The 25,660-nt window shown below is 45.6% G+C and overlaps 1 protein-coding gene across 2 annotated transcripts in view; it reads right to left on the minus strand.

Annotated features, from left to right (window-relative positions):
• Positions 1 to 891: 891 nt before the first annotated feature.
• Positions 892 to 25,660, minus strand: part of rsu1 (Ras suppressor protein 1) — a 98,119-nt gene continuing 73,350 nt past the window's right edge. For both annotated transcript variants that reach the window (XM_084326605.1, XM_084326606.1), the window contains exon 9: positions 892 to 4,006. In XM_084326605.1, the coding sequence (XP_084182731.1) occupies positions 3,904 to 4,006 (103 nt within the window). In that variant the 3' untranslated portion in view covers positions 892 to 3,903. The remainder of the gene's footprint in view (positions 4,007 to 25,660) is intronic.

Genomic DNA, 25,660 nt, shown 5'->3' on the forward strand with positions numbered 1-25,660 from the left:
TTTTCAGAACATTTCTTAAATATGGAATATATGCACATATCTGTAATACGTACATACATTTGTAAATACATCAATATATTAATTGTGGCTATAACATAATGTACAATATGTACCTTTTTCCTGTGGTCGATTAGTACTTTATTTACATATTTTAAGCAAGGTCAGGCTGAAAGTTCCCTGATCTAAATGTGCTTCACACCGGTATGGTTCTCACATGAGTAATCCAGCTCCTTTCACCTGAAATCACATCATATTATCACAAACTGAGAGTCATTTCCAACAGTTAGAAAAAGACTTGCCTGGACATAAGAGATATTGATTAGGAAATGATGGGACAACTTCCAATTTCCATTCTGAAACCTCAATATTGGAAGCATAAATCAATATGGCTTACACCCCATTTATAACTATATTATATGCATTATTTATACCATGTGGGTGGCCATGTTGAAATTACGTCAAATGACAGGACTGAACTGGGGGTTGAAAAATACCAGAGTTTGCGACTAGGAACTCCAAGTTGACACGCCGTTTTATTCGATTTTTTCCTAGTTGGAAGTTGGAATTTCCAATCTCTGAGTTATATATAATATATATAATTTAATGCAGCATTAAACATTTGAGAACTGAACATAATATAATGATGATGTCCATTCTTGATTCTCCAATCACAAGTGTCGCTTCCCTCAAAGTTACTGTAGTAACGGTTGTGATTGGAGGATCAAGAAAAGAGGGCAGGTTTGAGATAGGTTGATCACGTAGGAAACCTGATAGAAATCCAAGAAAACATTGCAAAAATAGTAACACCTGCAAGGATTCTGTCAATCAACAGAAAATTACAATAGATTTAAACAATTCAAATAAGGACACAATGATAGACGGAAGACAAAATCCAAACACAATTGATGGCTTTATTCAAAATGTTTGATAAACTGAGCACTCACAGTATATCGTGGCACATGGCGTGATAAAAGCATGATAAATAAAAAAAGAAAAAAGGGTTACATTATTCATTTTGCAACAGGCTGAAATGTGACGGACAGCTGGTGAGAATTCCTCTTCAGCAAGGTTTAAAAATAACACTTTGAGGGAGAATTGAGGCTAATGTTGGCTTGGTCTGTCCCAGATAAGAGCGTAACAAGTCACAGGAGGAAAATGGAACAGTCAAATATACTCTCAGGCATCAATGAAAGGGTGTTACAGTAAAAGGCACCCCCCCTTATGATTATTATGTACAGGATAATTACAAGATTGCATTTTGACTTGGTTTCTTTTGCAGAATAACGAGCTAAGACTACATTTCTGTGCAATTCCTGTTTGATAAGGCAATATGGAACTGGTTCAAGACGTTTAGGCTACGTGAAGGAGCTGCACGTCAAGGTTAGTCAGGGTTTTACACCTCGTCCCTTCGTCATCTGAAGGAACGTGTGGAGCCTACTCTGAGGTTTGCCTATATCTTTTCAATTCCAACAGTTTTTCCCCCCTTGAACAGGGGTCCTACATGTGGTACCCTTAGCTACATCCTTACAAGTCGATGTGTACTCTTAGAGTGGCAACACACCTGAATTCCCCCCAAGGGGATAAATAAAGGAACACTTGATGTGCTTGCGAACAAGAAATGCAAACAAGAAATGAAGCGAGTCAGAGAATTGATCTGGGCAACAAGAGGTTGCTACTGTATGCAACCAGTACAAACATTTTGCGACATTGGGCACATCCAACGTTTCCCCACAATTTTGCCCAAAAATTTGCCAGTGTAGAGAACGGACTTCTGCCGGTGTATCGTTAGCTGTGGCAATGTGATGCTAGTATCTGACACAAGTTCAGCTGTGGGCAACTTCTTTTGTAGCCGACGAAGAGGAAACGAGGTGACCGTGGTGACATCGGCTGACACCTCTCTCTGGTCATAGAGCATGATAAATGAGTGGATCTACTCTTGGACCTCAGAGCTAGTTTAGAGTCCCCCTTGTCCTCGTTGCCATACAAAACCCACCGCATTGGTGACACTAGAACCTAAACCTCTCCAAGAGCCAAGGGGAACGTTGATAGTGGGACACAAGCGCCATGGTTTTAAGAGACACGGACACCCTATTGTTACAGTTCACTTATTGGCCTTTGCTAAAGAAGCTCTGGGGGTCGTCTTTTGGGCCAAGCTGCGTGCCGTAGGGCCAGAGAAATGCTTGAGAAAGGGATACAATTGAACACCAGAGACATAGTGGGATTCAAAGACATCCCCGCTTTGGCAAACAAGAGAAAAAAAGACAGGCAAAAAAAGGAGTGTGTCTTGTGTGTGTGTGCATGTGTGGGTATGTGTGCAGGTGTGTGTATGTGAGTGTGCATGTGTGTGAGGACTTTACAGTCTTCCCCCGGAGGGCAAGATCCAACAGACGGAGCGCCCTAAACCCTCCTAAATCCCACCTACGACTTGCCCCGGCTGTGTGTGTGTGTGTGTCTCTCTCTCTCTCACACACACTTCACCACTACAGAGAGGAACGGTCACAGGCGAGGGCTTCGGAGTGTGTGTGTGTGTGTGTGAGGCGAGGGCTTCGGAGTGTGTGTGTGTGTGTGTGTGTGTGAGAGAGGGAACACAAGAAAGCGACACAGAAATAGAGAGATAGATTCCATTTGTCCAATATCGTCTTTTTACGTCGCCCTGACTCAACCCCCCCCCCCCCTCTCCCCCGGCCCCTCGTTGCTTGTTAGAGCTCTCTGAAATCAAAGCCGGGAGGTTAGTCTAATGGTCTAATGCCGCCTCCCCAGGGGCATGTTCCTTAGAAGGCGCTTTGTGTGGTAGGAAGAGTACAACATGCAGATAACACAATGTGGCTATAGCTGTGGCTTTTCTATATGCAGTGGTAGCCATGGTAGAAGTCCCCCATCCTGCACATATCCTGTACCTATCCTGCATTAGTACTACAGTGGTAGCCATGGTAGAAGTCCTCCATCAGGCCATTTGCATAAACTAGTAACTAGTCATCGTTCATCTGTAAAAATATATGTTTGGTTAAAAAAATACAGGCAAGACCTACAAATGAATCAAATCAAAATGACAGATAAAAGAAGTAGGATTTGTGTTGACCGGTCACAGGAACACAAGGCGCGTGTTTCATTCGCTGACGATACAACTCTTTGACTCTCTTTGGTGGCCGTTAGCAGGATACATACTCAACACAGAAGGCAAGCCCTCTGGGACTGAGAGACACAGTATTTTCTTAGTGTAACATCTTCAATAAACACATTTCATAGAATTACAGAGCGGTATAAAATGTTGAAGAGTTCCATTCCAAAACGAGACATCCACTGTTTGGGAAAATAAATGGGACAACTCACCTTTTTCTTTTCTTAACAAAACGATTGTTAACATGGAAGTAAAGCATTATGGGACAGTTAATATCCTGGTTAAGGTCTTTAGGATAAGGTGTTTATGTGCATCGTCGTATCGCGCATATCCCTGTATAGTATACATGAAGAGACAGAATACTGTGAATATTATCGTGGAAATATACATTTCGCAGAGCGCAGAACCAAACAGTAAATAGGACAAGGCGTTTACACACCTCAGTGAAGCCAGCTAATATCAGCATTACAATATTCACGTTTCTCATTGTTGGGATATGAGTTTATCCCTGCTATCAAACAAGGGATATGGCGAGTATTCAGGATGATAATCAGATGGTGGAATAATCTTTGTCCTTTAAAATGCTGGCACAGTTCAGAAAGGAACATAGTTTCCCCCCATAATGGATATATATATATATGTTGTTTTGGAATGGACCCCTAACGAACTTGGATGCTTGATAAATAAATAGATACAAAGAGGAGGTGGGGGTAAAAAGGCACATGCAGTGAGTTCCGGCTCAGACAAACAAGCGTTGAGAAGTCTCCTCCTGCTCCTGCTGCTCCTCACTTGTTCTTGGCGGCCAGGGGCTTGCGGCTGATCTTCTTGCTCTTGTCGTTGTTCTTTTTGGGCGGCTCCGGGTTGGCCTGCATGTGTCGGCCATACAGACTGTAGGGGAGAGGGGGAGAAGAGAGGAGGAGGAGGGGAAGAGAGAGGAGAGGGAAGAGAGAATAGAGGAGAGGAGAGGAGGAGAGGAGAGAATAGAGGATGAGAGGGGGAGAGAAGAGGAGAGGGGAGAGAAGAGAAAAGGAGAGAATAGAGGAGGAGAGAAGAGAGGAGGAGAGAATAGAGGAAGAGATGGGGAGAGAAGAGAGGAGAGGAGGAGAGAATAGAGGAGAGGGGGAGAGAAGAGGAGGAGAGGGGGAGAGAAGAGGAGGAGAGGGAAGAGAAGAGAGGAGGAGGGGGAGAGAGGAGAGAATAGAGGAGGAGAGGAGAGGAGAGGAGGAGAGAATAGAGGAGGGGGAGAGAAGAGGAGAGGGGAGAGAAGAGAGGAGGAGAGGAGGAGAGAATAGAGGAGGAGAGGGGGAGAGAAGAGGAGAGAGAATAGAGGAGAGGGGGAGAGAAGAGAGGAGGAGAGGGGGAGAGAAGAGAGGAGGAGAGGAGGAGAGAAGAGAGGAGGAGAGGGGCGAGAAGAAGAAATTGGTTAACATACTGTACATACAACCACCACAGCTACCATCGAACCTGGTACAGTGTATGTGTAACGGAGGTCCGTGAGTATATCCACAGTCACGATGGACTTCAAGTGTTGTGAAGTTACTGTGGCACGTAGCGGTACTGCAAGTAAACTCACCCACCCTTAACTCATTGGACGGCCGCCATCGCGTAAGTGCGCGAGAGGGCGCCACCGCTTTAATCAATGGGAGGACTGGGAGATTTGCGAGTGCTTAAAATATATCTTAAATTATGGCTATGGGTCAAATACACCCCGTCGATTATCAGTGAGTTGCTTGCAGTCAACATGTACAAAACGGATTGTTTTGAATACGAGTATAGTTTTGGTGATTTCTAGTAATTCCAGAGAAAGACGCGATAATAGCCCTTTAGTGGAATACACAAAACACGTTGTAATTTTTCGGCTGATTATCGAATCTTCCTGAAATCAACGCTAGATCATCATTATTATCCTTCCTCGTGCATACATGAAATGGCCCTCGTAGCGTGGCGCCCCCCCCCCCCCCCCCCCCCATCAGGCTGGATGGATGAAAATGAATGGATATCGTTAATAAAAGAAATAACGATTAAAACCTGACTAAACCTGATTGGCGCTCAAGTGATGGCGAGTTAACCAGACTATCATCGTGACTGGCGTCCAATGAGTTAAAAGGAATGCAGACACGTTACAAAGAAGTGAATTCACCTCTTGGTATAGTGGTCTGTGATGTCGGGCTAACCCGGGTTCGAAACTCACTCGGGGCATCGAAGTTTAACACAACGCAGAGGTGGCAATACGAGCCAGGCTACAATATGTGTGTACGTTTCAGGTTTCTCCTCAATTTAATACAACATACTGTATTGTCTGAATGTACAGTCCACCGACTGTTGTTTGATGTACATAGACGTGTAGTGATATGCATAGTCTGCTGTTTAATATTTGGTGTGTGTACTGTAGGTGAGGTGCTGTTGACATCATTGCACGCGTGTCTTGACTTTGTAAGCAGTTTATACGGCTTTTGTCACAAAGGCAAACTCCTGTATATTTGTTGTATTTGGGGAATAGTGTTTCTCCTATTGTATTTCGTTTTAGAAGGTTTTCTGATTTACTGTCAATGATCCGTATCAGTATCACAATTTGACACCGATTAATTGCAATTTATCTACTTTTCTTTCATTTGACAGGGGTAAAAAGCTAAAACAATATCGCTTAGGGAACGAAAACGTAATATAATGTTAAAATTACATACTAAGATTAAGGAGTAAATGAGTGAAAGGAGTCAAAATCAAAATCAAATTCAAGGCTTTTCAGACGTTCAGTTTGACCAATCATTTTCATTAAAAAAAAATGATTTGAAACGGTAAGAAAAATACAGCAATACTGGCATTGCGCATTGATAAAATATCCAGACAGAAACTATGACAATAAAATACTGTATTGATCCCCCCTCCACACACACACACATACTCTGAAATTGGAACCTCTTTCCGCTTTGACCGAGGCACAATGGGGTAACGCAACTTACAACGATTCTACTGTACTTGTTAGCGGTTAACCTCACATCACTACAGTGTTTCAACTTGTCTCCATTAATAAACAGGCTTGAATAAATAGGAAATAATCAAGTGCTTCACATCTCTCTCTCGCTCTCACCCTCTCTCTCGCTCACCCTCCCAGCTGAGGACTATCAAACGGAGGGGGAAAAAAGGAGGGATGAACACAAAGAGACAATTATCTCCAAACTGGACCCACTCTGGGGAGGGAGGGAGGGAGGGAGGGAGGAAGAGAGAGAGAGGAGAGAGAGAGGACAAAGTGTATAGGAAGAGTCCATTCCACTATCCACTTCACTGAGTGCCCTCTGTGAGCGAGAGACACCCATGGGGCTTGGAGAAAGTGACAGGAGAGAGAGAGAGAGAGAGAGAAAGAGGGGGGGAGGGGTAGAGAGAGGGATGGATAGAGAGAGGGAGGGGGATAGGGAGAGTGAGAGGGAGGTCTCAGTGACAGGGGCCAGTCGTCCTCAGTGTGTAACTGACACTAATAAGTGTGTGTTGACTAAATGCCTGATCATTACTGCTCCAGCCTATGTGTGCATGTGTTCCATAATCATCATGTGAATGTGTGCATATGTGCATGTGAATGAACATTCATTAATTTAGTTTGACCGCCAGGTTCCGTTTGTGTGTATAGAGTGTATTTATGTGTGTGTGTGTGTGTGTGTGTGTGTGTGTGTGTGTGTTTGTGTGTGCGTGCATCTGTGTATGGATGTGTGTGTGTGTGTATGTCCTTATGTGTGTGAGCGCTGCTGTTACATGAGCGTGATTTTCTCAAGAGCGTGATTTTACATGCATAATATGATTTTCTGCACCTCTGACAGAGCATTGGTAGATCTCTCTAATGGTGAAACACAGATTATATATAATGACACCACACATCATTTTTATCTAGTGACCCCAAACTAACGGTCTATACTGTTTAGTAAAAGTAATGGATCAGTTCAGTTCAGCAGATACTTTAAATGTAGTACTTCAAATTGGTATCTGTAGTCAAAAGGTTTTGGTGCATGGCTAGTGTGGGTGTGCGTGTGTGTAATCGAGAAGTACCCTTTGAAAGCTAGGTCTAATTGCAGAGCAAGTCAATTTCATGAATTTACTGTTTGCCTTCACGCAACACACACTCTCACTAATCATTTTCAGTGAGACTTGACTTAATGAGATTTTGGAGAAATTTAAGTCTGAATTATTTTTTATATACATGACCAACGTGTAGGCTGTGAGGACATGCGAGTTCACACACACACACACACACACACACACACACACACACACACACACACACACACACACACACACACACACACACACACACACACACACACACACACACACACACACACACACACACACACACACACACACACACACACACACACACACACACACACACACACACACACACACACACACGTTCCTGGATTAAAATGTTCTACACTACACCTCAAGCATCTATACAATCAAATAACATAATATCCAACTATGTCTATTTTTCGGGGGACAAGGAAGGGGTGCCCTCTATCCGCATTGCTCTTTGATGTCGCCATCAAACTCCTTACAATTATACTAAGAAATACTTTGTTGGAGTGCATCACTTCATGCTGATGATCTCTTCCTGTGAGATCAGAATTCCTCCATACCACAGGTAACCACAAACCAATGCAAAGTCAATGGGGTCAAGCTCCTGTCTGTACATGCTGTCTGAGGCTCACTGACATTTACGCCACAGTGCAGACAAAGTAGATTTCAGTCAGCTTGAACAGACAGGAGTTTGACCCCATTGACTTTGCATTGGTTTGTGGTAGGGATGTTCGATATTGGCTTTTTTACCGATATCCGATATACCGATATTGTCCAACTCTTAATTTCCGATACCGATATATGCAGGGTTTCCCCCCCCAAAAAACTGAATAATTTCAGATAATTAACATTACATATCTCTTGTCATGGAATGAACACATTATGCATACTTTTCACAATAAATAAAATTAGAATTTGTTCTTACTTGCTTGCCTGGGTAAATAAAGGTTAAATAAATTTAACTTTATTTAGATTATTATTATTTCTTTTTAACCGAAACCGTTAATTTCCGATATTACATTTTAATGCCAATATCGGCCGATAATATCGGACATCCCTAGTTTGTGGCCAACTATCCGGAGCTAGTATGAGAAACAGCATGGATGGAAAGGACGCTATAGGGTACGAAGCTTGCTATACTTATTTTATACTTATCTATTTTTGCCTAGCACAGTCTCTGGAGCGTAACAGAAAGAAGCATTTTGTATAAAAGTATTCTGTACTTCTGTATGACAACTAATAAAGAAACTTGAACTTGAAGTACGAAATAGGGCCAGTGTTCCAAAAATAAGTATCCCTTTATTAAATAAATATCCCTTTAATGCAACAAATACACATTGAAGACCGTGATTTGAAATCCAATCCTGAAATCAGAAGTGTATAGTGTGTACAAATGCACCCCCCCCCCCCCCCCCCCCCCCCCGCAGCGCCCTGACTGTCAGTCAAGTGTCTGGCACTGGCTCTGCGGGGGTGAGGGGTGGCGAGTCTCTCTCTTTGACTTGGCCCAGAGTCAAGACACTCTCCTGGGGGCTTAGGAACGACTGAAAAACCCCCCGCCCGCCCCACAACAACCATCATGGGCACATGGCACGGAGAGGGAGAAAGAGGAGACAAACTGAAGGCAACGCCCCGACTCCTACAGCAGAGTTCCAGAGCTGACCAGCCAGCCGTGCCATCGTGTTCCCAGAGGAGAGGCTCGACTGCAGGGCCAGGAGGCACTCTGCTGCCCCCCCCCCCCCCCATCCCCCGGGGACCCACGGAGTGTCTGGAAGTACCGACAGGCCTACGAGACGGAGAGCTCTTAACTCCGTTACTCCGTCTGCCGTGATCACTCCAGCGACCAGACTCAAGAAGAGGAAGAGGAAAATCTCACTGTGATCCGATAACACTCCTCACCCGCCGTAGGCTGCAGCACACATGATGCTGTAACACCTAAACACTCGGTTTGCCATTTCATCACGTTTCATATATAGACCCTTTCCGTGGTGTTTTCACTCGGAACCACATGGTCGTCGCAGTTGGATCTCCGGTCAGCGAGGGTTAAAACAGGAAAGCAGCTCAACTGAAGCTTTAAAGTTTTGAAACAGAGTAAAAGGTCTACACTGGAACTCTGTCGCGGTGACTCGGGTGCAGGCGCGGAACTTTGTTCCTAGCGGTGGGGGGGACATATTAGGGGGCGTGGTCAGTGACGTCGCAGGGGTGCAATACGCATTTTCCCAGGCGGTGGCGCCTCTTGTTAGAAGTGGTCATCGTGGAGCCAGGGCTTGTCCAGCTGCACGTCCGCTAATTTAATATAATGATACTAGTGAAATCTTTTTAACTCTGTCAAAATAAACGAGCTGCATAGGCATAATAAACTGTAAGCGACATATACATGTTTGCACTGTCTTTTTTCTATTATAAAGTGCCTCTCGAGACTCGGGTCCATAACACATAACAGATCAGTCAGTCATTTGATTGTAATGCAGGTGCTCGCATTATAAATCGAATGTATGCGAGACAAACAATGTAATCGTTTTGATGCATACATCTCTGCCCAGCCTACCCCACCTGTTGCTGTTGCGCCCCCGCACAGAGAGAGAGACCCATATCCCCGCACCAGAACGCTACGACGGGGACATCTCTAAATGTCATGCCTTTATTTTTCAATATTCACTAGTATTCGGACAACAGCCGCACACTTAAAGAGTGATACATCTAAAATCGCTTACCTTACCTGTCGGGGGTCCAGGACTCCTGCGTTAGAATGGGCGACAGGCAGCTCTCCACACTTCCCTCTGCAATTCGTTCCCTGCATACATCGCAAAAGGTATTCGACCACCCTCCCGGGGGCTCGGATAGTTCTTGTAACTGCCTCCGTGTTCAAGTTTAAGTTAAGTATGATGTCATAGACTATGTCAAATGTCATGACTCATAGTAGAATCGGCTGGCTTGTTCGCCATCCGCCAGGGAAACCGCAGATATATATTCCTTTACTGCGAATTGAGAGCGTCCCAAAAATGATTCCAGGCCGCTATTCCTTTACCAACGGATTTCCAGTTCCGCGTTGACGCTTCCAACTGGTTCATGCGTCGGCTACACGCTGCTTTAATAACACTGCATTATCGAGACAGCGCCCCTATGTATGACTTTGAGGATCTGGCAATGAATTCCAAGAGTAGGGTAAATCTGCAGTGCCGGCACTGTGTAGTAGCGACTAGCGAGTCACAGTGCTGGCCGCCAGGCCGCGCAGTTGCAGCGGTTTGGGGGTAAAAACATGGGGGGGACAAATACTGCATTCTGAAATCATGCGGGGGACATTTTCCGGGGACCCCCCCGCAAGTTACGCCCCTGCTCGGGTGCACGTGGTCCCTTATTGGTTGAGAACATTTAATGATCTAATGAGGAAACTATAATGAAAAGTGATCCGATGCATCAGTGTGAATGTGGAAATCCAACCGGGTCGATCTGTAAATCTGGAACCGAAACTCATGTGTGTTTAGTTATTTAATCAATGTATGAACATAGTGCCGTGGCGTGAACTAATACCACGCCGGAAGGTTTTGACTGACCGCTAACTAAAATGGAAGGAGTCTCTGTCTGTCCGTCGATCTTCTTGAGAAGCGCTCATCTGAAGGACTTCACTTCACTCTGTGGGTGTGTTGCTGAGGACCAGAGGGAGAGCAGTGTGTTGCTGAGGACCAGAGGGAGAGCAGTGTGTTGCTGAGGACCAGAGGGAGAGCAGTGTGTTGCTGAGGACCAGAGGGAGAGCAGTGTGTTGCTGAGGATCAGCGGGAGCGCGGTGTGTGTCGCTGAGGACCAGAGGGAGAGCAGTGTGTTGCTGAGGATCAGAGGGAGAGCAGTGTGTTGCTGAGGACCAGAGGGAGAGCAGTGTCCAGTGGGAAGGTGGATTGGATGAGGGCTTCCTGGGAAAGCTGTGACCAGCAATACTGGGGGCCATCGGCCTGTTCTGAACCTTTTGCATGGGCACTGCACTAGTGTCTTCAATTATTGTTGCCAGTCCCAGTTTACACCTACTGCAACTTAAAAAGTACATCAATTTTAACTGAACCACGGTTAATTTCTTTTAAATAAATAAATAAAAATAAAGAATTCTTGAATGTTATCCAAAAGGATCTGAGCGGAGGTCCCACTCTGAGTGAGGGTGGGGGTGTGGGTGGAGGGAGTTGAGCGATTGTGTGCGCTGCTTTAAAGAAGAGCAGGATTACTCATTTAGTCAATAAGTAGCTGGTGCACCACACTCGCCGATGTCATAACAAGCCCAAAGAGTTAGCATAATTGTGGCTCATCCGCCCCTGATGGATGAGTCTGGGAGTGGACTGGGAAAGCGAGGAGGGGGAGGAGAAGAGGACTGGGAGGGCGAGGAGGGGGAGGAGAAGAGGACTGGGGAGGCGAGGAGGGGGAGGAGAAGAGGACTGGGGAGGCGAGGAGGGGGAGGAGAAGAGGACTGGGGAGGCGAGGAGGGGGAGGAGAAGAGGACTGGGGAGGCGAGGAGGGGGAGGAGAAGAGGACTGGGGAGGCGAGGAGGGGGAGGAGAAGAGGACTGGGGAGGTGAGGAGGCGGAGGAGAAGAGGACTGGGGAGGTGAGGAGGACTGGGGAGGAGAAGAGGTACAATCTATTCATTGTGTCATAAAGGGAAAATAAAAATCAATGTGAAGAGTGGAGAATAATGCCCACTAATTAATGATGGAGCACTCGGCGGCACAGGACTGACTTTAGAGGAAGGAAGGGACAGGACTGACTTTAGAGGAAGGAAGGGACAGGACTGACTTTAGAGGAAGGAAGGGACAGGACTGACTTTAGAGGAAGGAAGGGACGGGACAGGACTGACTTTAGAGGAAGGAAGGGACAGGACTGACTTTAGAGGAAGGAAGGGACAGGACTGACTTTAGAGGAAGGAAGGGACAGGACTGACTTTAGAGGAAGGAAGGGACGGGACAGGACTGACTTTAGAGGAAGGAAGGGACAGGACTGACTTTAGAGGAAGGAAGGGACAGGACTGACTTTAGAGGAAGGAAGGGACAGGACTGACTTTAGAGGAAGGAAGGGACAGGACTGACTTTAGAGGAAGGAAGGGACAGGACTGACTTTAGAGGAAGGAAGGGACAGGACTGACTTTAGAGGAAGGAAGGGACGGGACTGACTTTAGAGGAAGGAAGGGACGGGACTGACTTTAGAGGAAGGAAGGGACAGGACTTTAGAGGAAGGAAGGGACAGGACTGACTTTAGAGGAAGGAAGGGACGGGACTGACTTTAGAGGAAGGAAGGGACGGGACTGACTTTAGAGGAAGGAAGGGACAGGACTTTAGAGGAAGGAAGGGACAGGACTGACTTTAGAGGAAGGAAGGGACAGGACTTTAGAGGAAGGAAGGGCTCATTAACCCTTTAGGAGGGTAACGGGGGCCACGGTGAGGGGGAGGGACTCATGAATATGACGAGGACAGTGGCCATCATCAGGCTGGCCCCCGACTCTCCGTCACACTTATGAATCCCACGTGGCGCGGCTCCATTATGGCAAAAATCACAACCACGATTATTAAACACAATTACTTATTGATTTGTGACAACGCCTGAATTTGTATTATAATGTAATATCTCGATCCATCTTGTTTTCATGATCGTGGGGAGCCAAAATCATAATTGAAATTGAAACTTGATTAATCGCCCAGCCCTAATTCCACATGCCTACTGCTGGGGTGTGATTCAGAGCCAGGGAGACCTCTGCATGCCGTCCTTCGCCTTTCCCCCCTCACAGTCTAAACAAAGTGGATACATAGCTTGTCAAGACATTTTTAAAGAAGCGTCTTGATTTGTCCTCCACTCCTCCTTGTAATAATCATTCCCCTTGTCAAGAAGACGACGAAAATATCCTTGAACTTAGGGCCACATGGTATGCTGACATATACGGAAGTGACGTATTAACACTAATGACATGTTACAACGTTATGGTACTGTAGTTGTTACATATTATGACATGTTACGGGAACGGCACATTATGGTCGTCACTGGTCAACGGTAGTGAGATTTTACAGTGGCGACATGTTCCGGTAACGACACGTCACAGCTACGGTGCCGGCGGCAGGTCCCGGTGCCGGCGGCAGGTCACGGTGCCGACCCGTTAACGGCGGTGACGTGACAACGGCGATTATCCCGCGGAGTCAGCGGGCGGAACGGAAACGCGCTGCGCTGTCGGGCTTATTCGCCTCGACAGATGCGCTTCAGTCTGACTGGGGCCTGTCAGCCTGGACGAGGGTTGACAAGAGGCACATACACATGCGCACACACACACACACACGCGCAGGCACACACACACACACACACAGTTGTGGGGGGAGAAGCAGTGTGGGTGTCAGGGAGTAAATTGGCCTTGTTTTACACCGCTCTGATGAGATGGAGGAAGTGGGGAGGGAGGTGGGGGTTCTCTCTCTCTCTCTGCCTTTCTCTCTTGGCCACCCTCCACCCCTTCTCCTCTCTCTCTCTCTCTCTCTCTGACAGCTCATGTGGCCTGGCATGCAGGGGGAACATGAGAGGAATGCTGAGGGCTATGTGGGGTAGAAGGAGAGGGGGTGGGGTGGGGTGACAGTCCTCAGGGGGAGGAAAGAACAGAAAACAGAGACACACGGAGAGAAATGCCCCATCATAGCATCTCAAGAGCCCCGGACCACCAGCCGTTCACCGGGCTACATGAAGACATCGCATGATTCCATATTGACGTCAACAAGACGATAGAGATACAGAATAAAAATATCTGCCCCTTGAATGTTACTAGCCTGTTGACTGGTCCTTCCCAGAGTCAACTACTATACATTTTCTCCACTGAGCAAAAAAACCAAGAGCAGCCCACTGGTTAGAAATACCGCTATCGTGACTCTAAAAGTTGTCAAAGTGTCAGAATCTCTATACCTACGCCTGACACCACACTCGTACCCTTGCGCCTTGTGAAGTGACTATAAGTTGCCAGTTTCTCGTGATATGCAGTATGAAATGAATTCTCCCGATTGTACAATGGTGTATGGTGCTCTGAATTCAACATCAAAGCGGTAAAGCCCCACCCAGCCGCTCAGTGGCCAGCAGTAGAAGCCCTAGTGGGGTTTCTGCAGAGAGTCACATCGCGGTTAATATCGCTTTGGGTTCTTATTCTCAAATCCTCCCAAATGTTGAGAGAGAACCGTAGATGCTCAGTCCCACGGGTCTCTACGTCTCCTATTCTGCCCCACAGCTTCCGGCTTCTCTCCATCTCACTCTATTAGGCTCTCTCTCCCTCTTTCCATCTCTGTCCCTCTCGCTTCCTCCCCCTTTCTCTCTCTCTCTTTCTCCCAGTCTCTCTCTCTCTTTCCCTCCCTTCAGTCTCTCTCTCTCTCTCCGTCACAGTCTGCTGTACACTGGAGATGCCGGAGCCCAGGGGGAACATGGGATATCCACAAAGCCATGCACACACACGCACATACACGCACGCACATACACACACGCACATACACACACACACGCACGCACACCCCAATAGGGCTGGGAGGCCCCACGATATAATATTATCACGATACTACAGTCACAATACTATAATATTGTGATATTGCGATATATTGCGATTTATTACCCTTTTCATCTGCAATAAAAAAATATATATACATCATTCGTTTTATTTAATACGATAATGTTTTCAGTCTGTTGACCTCACTCCAATTGCAGCAAAATGGGATTGTCAAGCAAAACAATTGTAATAAAAAGATTGCTGTCAATATAATATTGGCATGCAAAATACTACTGTACTATGCTGTATCGATTTTTACCCCAGCCCTATACACCAACGAGGACACTTTTAAGTTGTTCTTTTTAAGCAGGAAGGACAAGTGATATCAACCAACACAAAGATTTCCTATGCTTGTGTGTGTGTGTGTGTGTGTGTGTGTGTGTGTGTGTGTGTGTGTGTGTGTGTGAGTGTGTGAGTGTGTGAGTGTGTGTGTGTGAGTGTGTGAGTGTGTGAGTGTGTGAGTGTGTGTGTGTGTGAGTGTGTGTGCGCGAGCGCCCTGTGATGAACCGGCCAATTAAAGGCAGGAGGAGGAGAGGAGTTGGAGGCAGGAGTTATTAAAGGCAGGAGGAGGAGAGGAGTTGGAGGCAGCAGTTATTAAAGGCAGGAGGAGGAGAGGAGTTGGAGGCAGGAGTTATTAAAGGCAGGAGGAGGAGAGGAGTTGAGGCAGGAGTTATTAAAGGCAGGAGGAGGAGAGGAGTTGAGGCAGGAGTTATTAAAGGCAAGAGGAGAGGAGTTGGAGGCAGGAGTTATTAAAGGCAGGAGGAGAGGAGTTGGGAGGAAGGAGTTATTAAAGGCAGGAGGAGAGGAGTTGGGAGGAAGGAGTTATTAAAGGCAGGGGGAGGAGAGGAGTTGGAGGAAGGAGTTATTAAAGGCAGGGGGAGGAGAGGAGTTGGAGGAAGGAGTTATTAAAGGCAGGAGGAGGAGAGGAGTTGAGGCAGGAGTTATTAAAGGCAGGAGGAGAGGAGTTGGGAGGAAGGAGTTATTAAAGGCAGGAGGAGAGGAGTTGGGAGGAAGGAGTTATTAAAGGCAGGGGGAGGAGAGGAGTTGGAGGAAGGAGTTATTAAAGGCAGGAGGAGGAGAGGAGTTGAGACAGGAGTTATTAAAGGCAGGAGGAGAGGAGTTGGGAGGAAGGAGTTATTAAAGGCAGGAGGAGAGGAGTTGGGAGGAAGGAGTTATTAAAGGCAGGGGGAGGAGAGGAGTTGGAGGAAGGAGTTATTAAAGGCAGGGGGAGGAGAGGAGTTGGAGGAAGGAGTTATTAAAGGCAGGAGGAGGAGAGGAGTTGGAGGCAGGAGTTATTAAAGACAGGAGGAGGAGAGGAGTTGGAGGCAGGAGTTATTAAAGGCAAGAGGAGAGGAGTTGGAGGCAGGAGTTATTAAAGGCAGGAGGAGGAGGGTTGGAGGCAGGAGTTATTAAAGGCAAGAGGAGGAGGGTTGGAGGCAGGAGTTATTAAAGGCAGGAGGGGGAGAGGAGTTGGAGGCAGGAGTTATTAAAGGCAGGAGGAGGAGAGGAGTTGGAGGCAGGAGTTATTAAAGGCAGGAGGAGAGGCAGAGTTATTAAAGGCAGGAGGAGAGGAGTTGGAGGCAGGAGTTATTAAAGGCAGGAGGAGAGGAGTTGGAGGCAGGAGTTAGGAGGAGAGGAGTTGGAGGCAGGAGTTATTAAAGGCAGGAGGAGGAGAGTAGTTGGAGGCAGGAGTTATTAAAGGCAGGAGGAGGAGAGGAGTTGGAGGCAGGAGTTATTAAAGGCAGGAGGAGAGGCAGAGTTATTAAAGGCAGGAGGAGAGGAGTTGGAGGCAGGAGTTATTAAAGGCAGGAGGAGAGGAGTTGGAGGCAGGAGTTAGGAGGAGAGGAGTTGGAGGCAGGAGTTATTAAAGGCAGGAGGAGAGGAGTTGGAGGCAGGAGTTATTAAAGGCAGGAGGAGAGGAGTTGGAGGCAGGAGTTATTAAAGGCAGGAGGAGAGGAGTTATTAAAGGCAGGAGGAGGGGTTGGCTAATGGTTTCAGATTCCTGATAGCATCGTCAGTCCACTATTCCTCAGGGCTTAAAGGCAGAGCTCCACACTATATATCTATCTATCCACACAAATGTGCACATGTGTCTGTGTAAAAAAGTGTTTCTCTCTGTGCCTCAGTTTGCCTCAGAGTGTGTGTGTGAGTGAGTGTGTGGTTGTGTAGACAGGATTTGGAAGGTTGGGATATAACGTAATATGCTTGTGCATTTGTGTTTGTGTATACGTAACAAATGTGTGTAATGAGTATGTGTGTGTGTGTGTGTGTGTGTGTGTGTGTGTGTGTGTGTGTGTGTGTGTGTGTGTGTGTGTGTGTCTGTGTGTGTAATGAGTGTGTGTGCAGCCTGTATCGGCCTCTTGATGAATGCACAGGCAGGCCGGAGGCCATTGATCGGATATGGGTCGTTCTTATCCCACTCCGCTCGTTTTCACTGGAGCTCTCAGGCAATTTACTATAGCCCTCAATAAAAACCAGTATCACCCCGATGTAGACTTGTAAATAAATATAGACATGTACATACACGTCTACGGAGGAATTGCCAATCAAACGGTGTGCAATCAATAATGTCATGTGTCAATGTCAATAATGTTCGTTTTAGACGTAGACTTGAGACCCAATAGTCAAATGTATTTTATTTTTATAGAAACGACGGGAACAGAATACCATAGAGTGGGCACTTCCTATCTACAAATCAGCCAAAGTGTTCCCACTGATACTGTGCCATTAGAGGCGAATAAAAACAGAAGACTCCACCTGTTTTCTACGCAGAAAACATATATATATAAACACTAGATGACTCACCCGCGCTGCTGGCCAACAGAGACCGACGTTGCCACATGGCGGCCATCTTGCTACAGGGTAGCACGCCCACTCATAACATGAATGTCTATAGTGCATGTACTATTGAAATAACCATACCTTGATCAGTTTTCAACTGTTTGGTTTGTTAAACACGTCAGAGATGTAGTTATCATATTGCATACTTTCATATGAAAATTCAAAAAAATTAAATAAAAATTATCCAAGCAAGAATCATAGCCACATTAATACCGTTTGTAATAAACCAAACAGTTGGTAAATCTGTCAAGATTTCAGCGAGTTAAGAGTATTCTTGTTTGTGCAGATCATCACCTTAAAGCAGTAGTTAACTGTAGCAAGATGGCCGCCGGTGAACTACGCGGGAGACTCCGCCTTGCGCCATCTAGTCTTTATATATATCTATGGTCATGACACTTGCTTCTTCCTCATTTGAGATTCAGCGGTACTAGTTGGAACACAGAATCTTCCGCATTACTGCCACTTTGTGGAAAGAGTGAGTGGGTTCAGTGACCTCGTTACAGAATAAATCGGAGCCTCTAGGTCCGATAGGCCTCAGATACTGATCCGATACTGGTAATTACCCATACCAATTCTGAGTCCTAAACGATCAGTGTCTGTCTGTACAGCCAAGACCCGTGTCCCCGTCCGTGTAACCTTCCCATGACAGGCTGTTTGGGGCTTTGGACGATGTAGGAGGTGGGAGAATGGGAGGGGAGGGGCACGATGTATCTGAAAACAGATTGGAGTAATAGGGTAGAGAAGGAAAGAGAAAGTGAGAAACGGCGAGACAGAGAGACAAAGAAAACGAAGACGAAGACTGAAAAAGTGAGAAAGAGATGCAGAGAGAGAGAGAATGTTGTTTTTAATGAGTTGTGTGATGGATAGGGTGTGGGGGGCCCCTGGTCAGGCCTGCCTCTGCCTGCCAGTGTGTAGCCGTGGCTGGGCTGCCTCACCCAGAGCTAGCGCCTCTCTCTCTTCCCGCGGAGCCCGAGTAATGAGAAGGAATGGTGCACCAGTGTACGCGTTGTTTTCACACGCAGTGTGGCTAAAACATAAAACAAAAGACAACCGATGGCTCATCAGCATCAAAGAGACTGAAAATATATCAGTATGTAAATGTCAACGAAGATTTGTTTCTTGAGATGCAACAATGAATCCAGAGTTAAATAGAATTTATCTCACAATTTTTAAACAATTGTAGACCCTCGTAGGTTTTTCAGAACATTGAGACTTAAAAATACTTTCATCATGGTTCTCACAGCCTTCTTTAGGAACCTACTGTCGAGTAGTAGACAGGGATGGACCAAAACTCTTGAGATGAACAAAATTACAAATCTTTCCAACAACTTGCCGAAGGATCCGCAGATGCCGTTGTTCTACAGAACAGAGAGGACTATGTCAAGGCAACATAGAACCAAGAAATATTACAAAAAAACTCTCAAAAGACCCCAAAGGGAGTTTCTTCTTTTAAATAAACTTGACACGCTTCAAAAAACAGTGAGGAAATCACTGAAAAGGAGTGTGATTTCATGAACGGTTTCACAACCTGTTTCACAACCTGAGGAGGAGGCTGTAAAATGTGCTGTAACTTTGCTGGCTTTGTGCATTGGCTTCTTTGAGGAGGAGAACATCGAAGGAGAAGAGGAGAAAACCCATACCTTGATAACATCGTCATGTGGAAGATGTTTGTGTATGACACGTTCCTAGTGTGGGCAAGTCCAGAAAACGAGAAGCGTGGTCACTCAGACATTTTGTGAGGGATGTTTTGCGGGACCTTTTCACTTCCCATCCCCTGGTTGTAGCACTTCCCTTCTGTCGGTCTGGGGTAGGGATGGGCATCGGTTTTCGAATAGTTATTAAATTATTATGCAAATATAAATGTGTATAAAAAATATATATTTTCGCTTGTTTTTACCGGCACCTACAATGTGTATTGAGAGGGGGACCCTATTAACTGTTACACCACTGAACAGCATGCTAGATACAGCTCACTAGCCAGCCAGGTAGCATAAAGGTCTCTTAACAGGACATGTTACATGGTAGTAACGTTTTGTACGTTTACCATGTTTAATTTGAATTAGTAATCTTATAGTTCCCAGTGATTATTGAATAGTCATTTTGTGAGTTTTGCCCATCCCTAGTCTGGGAAGGGTGTAGAGTACCACATGTCTCCTCTGTCGATCTGGGAAGGGTGTAGACTACCACATGTCTCCTCTGTCGGTCTGGGGAGGGTGTAGACTACCACATGTCTCCTCTGTCGGTCTGGGGAGGGTGTAGACTACCACATGTCTCCTCTGTTGGTCTGAGGAGGGTGTAGACTACCACATGTCTCTCTCTGTCAGTCTGGGGAGGGTGTAGACTACCATATGTCTCCTCTGTCAGTCTGGGGAGGGTGTAGACTACCACATGTCTCCTCTGTCGGTCTAGGGAGGGTGTAGACTACCACATGTCTCCTCTGTCAGTCTGGGGAGGGTGTGTAGACTACCACATGTCTCCTCTGTCGGTCTAGGGAGGGTGTAGACTACCACATGTCTCCTCTGTCGGTCTAGGGAGGGTGTAGATTACCACATGTATCCTCTGTCAGTCTGGGGAAGGTGTAGACTACCACATGTCTCCTCTGTCGGTCTAGGGAGGGTGTAGATTACCACATGTATCCTCTGTCAGTCTGGGGAGGGTGTAGATTACCACATGTATCCTCTGTCAGTCTGGGGAGGGTGTAGACTACCACATGCCTCCTCTGTCGGTCTAGGGAGGGTGTAGACTACCACATGTCTCCTCTGTCGGTCTAGGGAGGGTGTAGACTACCACATGCGTCCTCCGATACATGTGGAGTTGCCAGCCACTTCTTAGTAGGCTAGGAGGTTCACTGGGAGAGCTCAGAGGTTCATGCCATCTCCCGCAGATCACCTCCCAGCTGAAGAGGCCAGTAGGAAATACAAAGGGGCCTATTTAGAATGTTTATGTTATCAAGTTAGAAAAGGTCCATCTATATGAAGTAAACAAAAAAGACCATTGCTGAAACAACTGGTAGTGCAATTCTCATGATAAGACCACATTTCCCATAAACCCTGTCACTTCCTGTTTTGCCGTGGTCAGAGCAAAGCTGCTCGGCCAAAAAAACCTCTGAGTTTTAGAGGCAAGTGGTCCGTATCCTCTTCCATTCATTTGTGCTAAGCTAAACTAGCTTGCAGCCGGATTGCTTTCTACTGAACACACAGAGAGGTATCTATCGTCCTGTGTGACTCTGGAGAAGAATGTTGGTATGCTCCTTTAAGTAGGTATATTACCTCCTGTGTGGAGCAAGTGATGTGTCCTTGTATCTTTTATTCTCCTGTGTGGGGGTGTAAAACTGCATCTTGTGGTAAAGCTGCATGGAGCAAAATGACCAGATGGTCAGTTTCCCGCTGGTAATGGGATGCTAAATGTGTTTCTCTGTATAGGGGAGGGGGGGTCTGATCATACCAGCCTCTGTTCCAAGATTTTGGATTGTTGAAAAAGTGGAGAACTGCGGAAGGGGAGGGTATTTGGAGAGACTATTACTCCAAAGGGAGAACGAAATTGATACTTGAATTAAACACAGTGTCTCACAATGGATTAAGAGAAGACTCACTTTATCACTTTATTATTTTAATTATATGTTTTTATACCGGTCTTCATTATATATATATATATATATATATATATATATATATATATATATATATATATACAGTATCTGGTTTTGTACCAGCTCTGAGCTAGTTTTCCATTGACGCTTTTAGAGGAGATATGATACATCAGGTCATTTAATTGGCATTTGATTGTGGTGTTTGTTATATTTCTGTATTATATGGGGAGGGACTGTCGCTCCAGAAAGGATATTAAGTATGATGGATGTTATTATTGAACGGTGTCTACCAGCACACTGAATCTGAAGTTTAGTATCGCTCTCTTTTCTATAGAGCCGTGTTATGCCTGTTCGTTTATTTCACTCATTATACAAATCTTTTTGTATTCGGTCTATTTAAAAAAGTATGTATTGATAGTGAGTCATCCTGTGTAGATTGAGTATGACGATTGTATGCAATATGTGTTCACGGTGAAACAAGGTCTGGTTTCATTCATTTTCACATATCAGTGTCCATGTTCATAAACTGTAATTTGTAAAATACCAAGCGTGTTATCAATACTTAGTCAGACAACATTATAAACTGAATGTTTCTGTTTGCGTGCAGAGCAGAGTCACAGCACAGAAGAGTAGATTTCACTTCACGTAGCACGGCAGGTAGCACAAGATTTGGCAATATTTAGGATTTAAACCCAATGCTAACAGGGAACCTGCTAACATTAATGAGGAAATGTGTGAACTTTGTATGATGATGGAGGTGCACAACAAGAGTGAGGCTGCCAACACGGGCCCTGCAGCAGCTCGACTGGACAGACACACTGCCATGCACGATGCACAAAATATAATGGGAACATTGTTCAAAGTAAGGGGAAGAATTTAAAAACCTAAAGCTGCAACTACATTGAACGGATTGAAAATCGACAGAAGGCATTACTGTCCGTTGGTTTATTTTTTAATTAGAACCAACTCTGTCTGTCCAACAAATGGATACTCATTGAAAATGAATTAAAACAGATAAGACAGGAGATACTAAACTGGTCAGGATGTGGGGCAACCCCCCCTCTCCAATGGTCACATACCCCGAGAGATCCGGTGGGCTCTCCAACGCGGTGCTCCACCCTAATCACCATTGGGCCCTTGTGCGCCCATCTCAGTTAGGCATTAATGCGTGAATATAATTAGACAGTGACTGTGGAACCTGGGTGCGTGCAGCAGAATCAGCTGCTCTCAGCGCCAAGCCAAGCAGAAATGGCTCGGAGAGAGAGAGACTGATAATATTATGCTAAAGGGAAAATGTGTTGCGAGATGTGTTGGTCCCTCTCTCTGCTGGTTTCCTGATGTTTTACAAAGGCACTGGATTCTGTGGTGGAGCGACGCTCGCAACTTCTCTCCTGCTACTTGCAGTGGGTATAACTTCCTGGTATAACCTCCTGGTGTAACCTCCTGGTGTAACCTCCTGGTGTAACATCCTGGTGTAACCTCCTGGTGTAACCTCCTGGTGTAACCTCTGCTTGACCCTTTTTTCTGGCCAGAGAAAGTCCAAGTCCTCTACTGAACTTCTGATCTAAATTGTATTTAATTAGCCATGTTTTAACAATACATTTGCATCAACCATGAAGATTTGACCACACGCGTGATTCACCTCGCTGCTTCCACCGCACTGTCAACTGTTTATGGGGCCGTCTCTGTGCACTGGATGTGAGGTCCTGTTGTCATTTTCTTTTTAAAAAGTTCATTTAAGCTGTTGATATTTCTCTGCACAGCGCAGGTCATTATTGCGTATTTCAACAGGTAGCGTGTTTCCGAGTGAAGTGTTTCAATCCCGTCTATTGTAAACAGGACACAGCATTTGCACACACCGACTCATACTCTAGAAGGTTATTTATGTGCTCCGAGTTCCAACAGGTGAATACCGTTCAGATTGTTTCCCTCAGGTTCTCCAAGCGCCTGGGCGAAAAGCGCTGAGTCGGGTCTGTCCGCAGACGCACTCCTCGTTAATGGGAAGCTAATTGGTCGCTAATGATGCGACTGCCCGGGAGTGAAGAGAAGCCTAATGGTTTTAAAACGCTCCCTACTTCTACACCAACACAGCCTAACATGTAAAGTAGCAGGAAGTGGAGTGTGGAGTCACCAGCCGCTTTTTTTCACCCGATGGTTTTCACCGGGAGAGCGTAACATGTGTGGAGGTTCATGCCATCTCTCTCAGATCCCTTCTCCACTGAACAGGCACACTGATGGATCAGTAGGAGTCGCTGTTACAACGACCAGGATTCATACCCCACCAGCTCAGGGCTCGAGACTAACGATGTCCCGTCGTCCCGGGGACGATCAAATATTGATTTGGGACGAACAGAAATCTTTGCTGGGACGCATCCGGGACGGAGAGGATTTTTTTTTCACAGGAAATGTCAATTGGCCGACTGTCAGTGCTGTCAAATGGTGAATGTCTCGTGCTGACTAAGTTCACTGAAGTCTAAACATAGCGTGATTTGCCAAATCCAATGACTATCTCCGCCTCCCAACGCAGCAATACGCTCATCCAGCATCAAGTTCCTACCCTGTTCCTACCCACCTCTCCTCCGGTACAGTACGCGCTGTGCACCGTACGATTGCAACGGTGCGGAACCTTTTTTTGCGGAACTTAAATCCCCACGTAATTTATCAACAACACTGCGGTCTGCTGTGAGCATTATAAAACAAACGTGTGTTTAACCGACCGTGAATTAAAGTGTCAATGCTGTTTGTCATTTTAACAGCAGATACTTTCTTAAATGCCATCCTCCCGACAGAGCAGTGTGACGGGGAGCTCTGATGGGTTCGATTGCTGGTGTTAGCATTAGCTGAAGAGCTAGTTTTAGCTTAACGTTACCTTGGCTAAAGTTGGGACTATTCATAATCCAGCAATAATGGCTGCAGACCTGCAAGCAAAGTACAGCAAGTTGGCAAAGGAGTATTCCAACGTAAATCACATTTTCACCAGTAAAGTTAGTCTTTCCATCTGCAGCTACATGCTAGCTAACCTAGCTCATGTTAGCGTCGTCACTGAACCACCTCGCGTACACAATTAATGACATGTTGCGGACAGCCATATCGGTGACAATGTTTAGCTTTTAGTGCCAAATGATACGAGTCTGAGGCGGAGTCTCAAAAGAGAATGTTGAATATTTATTGTGCAAAAATCACAACAGATCCTCTCCAACGGAGCCTTGTAGCTGAGTAGGGTATATCTGCAGAGCCACTTGGTAACGAGTGCAACACCGTGTAATGTCCGTGTGGATCGTTGGAGTAGGGTATATCTGCAGTGCTGCAGCCCCATACTCGGTGTATAGATTTGTATTAGTATCATAATCAATCACCTGTTGTTGAATAAATACCATTACTTTCTAGTTATTACTAAAAAACAGTATATATAAAACAGTAGCTGTATAAAAAAAAAAAAAAAAAAAGTATAATTTATATAATTTAATAAAACAAAATTAAAAAATGTAATGTATGCACTGGTATATCCCTATACTAGCACCTTGTTAAACACTTTTTTTTTATATTTATTTTTAATCATAATTATTCTTGTGAAATCTTTCCACCATGGGAGCCTTTTGACTAAATCAATTTATTCTCCCCTTCTCTGAAAGGTGTTTCTTATGGCAATAACAACTATAGACAACAAAACCAAAGTAAAGAAACTACATTTGATTTTTGGGACGGTTACATTCACTTTGGGACGGTTAAAATTGTATTTCGGGACGGTTCTGGGACGGTGGTGAAAAAAGTTAGTCTGGAGCCCTGCACCAGCTTCCCACCCGCGAACACTGCCGATTGTGTTCGTAGGGACGAGTGACCAAGCCGGAGGTACCTGCCGGGAATTGAACCGTGGGCCTCTTTTGTGGTAGGAGAGTGCCTAGACCTCTACACTACCCAGCTGCGCCCCTTTTCTTTTTAAAGGTATTTCACAGCATTACATGACCACCTTCCACATTAGTAATTAGTCATTCATTTCCTCACCTCTGAGAAACGCTTACTTGCACATGTATACATCTCACCAGAGGGGTCAGAGTGCAGGGGACATTACCTGTTCAATCACCGCAACAGCTCCTGAGCATAGCATTGCACCCCTGGAGCAGGAAGGGGTTTAATGCCTTGCTCAGGGGCACTTTTGACAGGGATGGATACATTGGCTGTTGCAGTGACTGAACCTGTGATTGACCCCCCCCCCCCCCCACACACATGTACAAAAGGTCAGCCATGATCTACTTAGTTCTGTATCAGTGATGGTATAAGTCATGTTTGCTCCGCCACCCCACTGAACATTTGGGATATTTTCTTTCAATTCTTTCACAATTTCGGTTTTATGAAAGTGAAAGTCAACAACGGTTTTCTTTTAACACATTAATTGCCAATGACAAGTATACTCGTTATAGCCCGCCAATCGTTGGACGCCAACAACGAGTATACTCGTTATTATGATCGTTATTTCTTTTATTCGCCATTTCCATTCATAATTCATCCTGCTGTGCTGTA

The sequence above is a fragment of the Notolepis coatsorum genome (assembly GCF_963971535.1).
Source record: "Notolepis coatsorum genome assembly, chromosome: 12".
NCBI lineage: Eukaryota > Metazoa > Chordata > Actinopteri > Aulopiformes > Paralepididae > Notolepis > Notolepis coatsorum.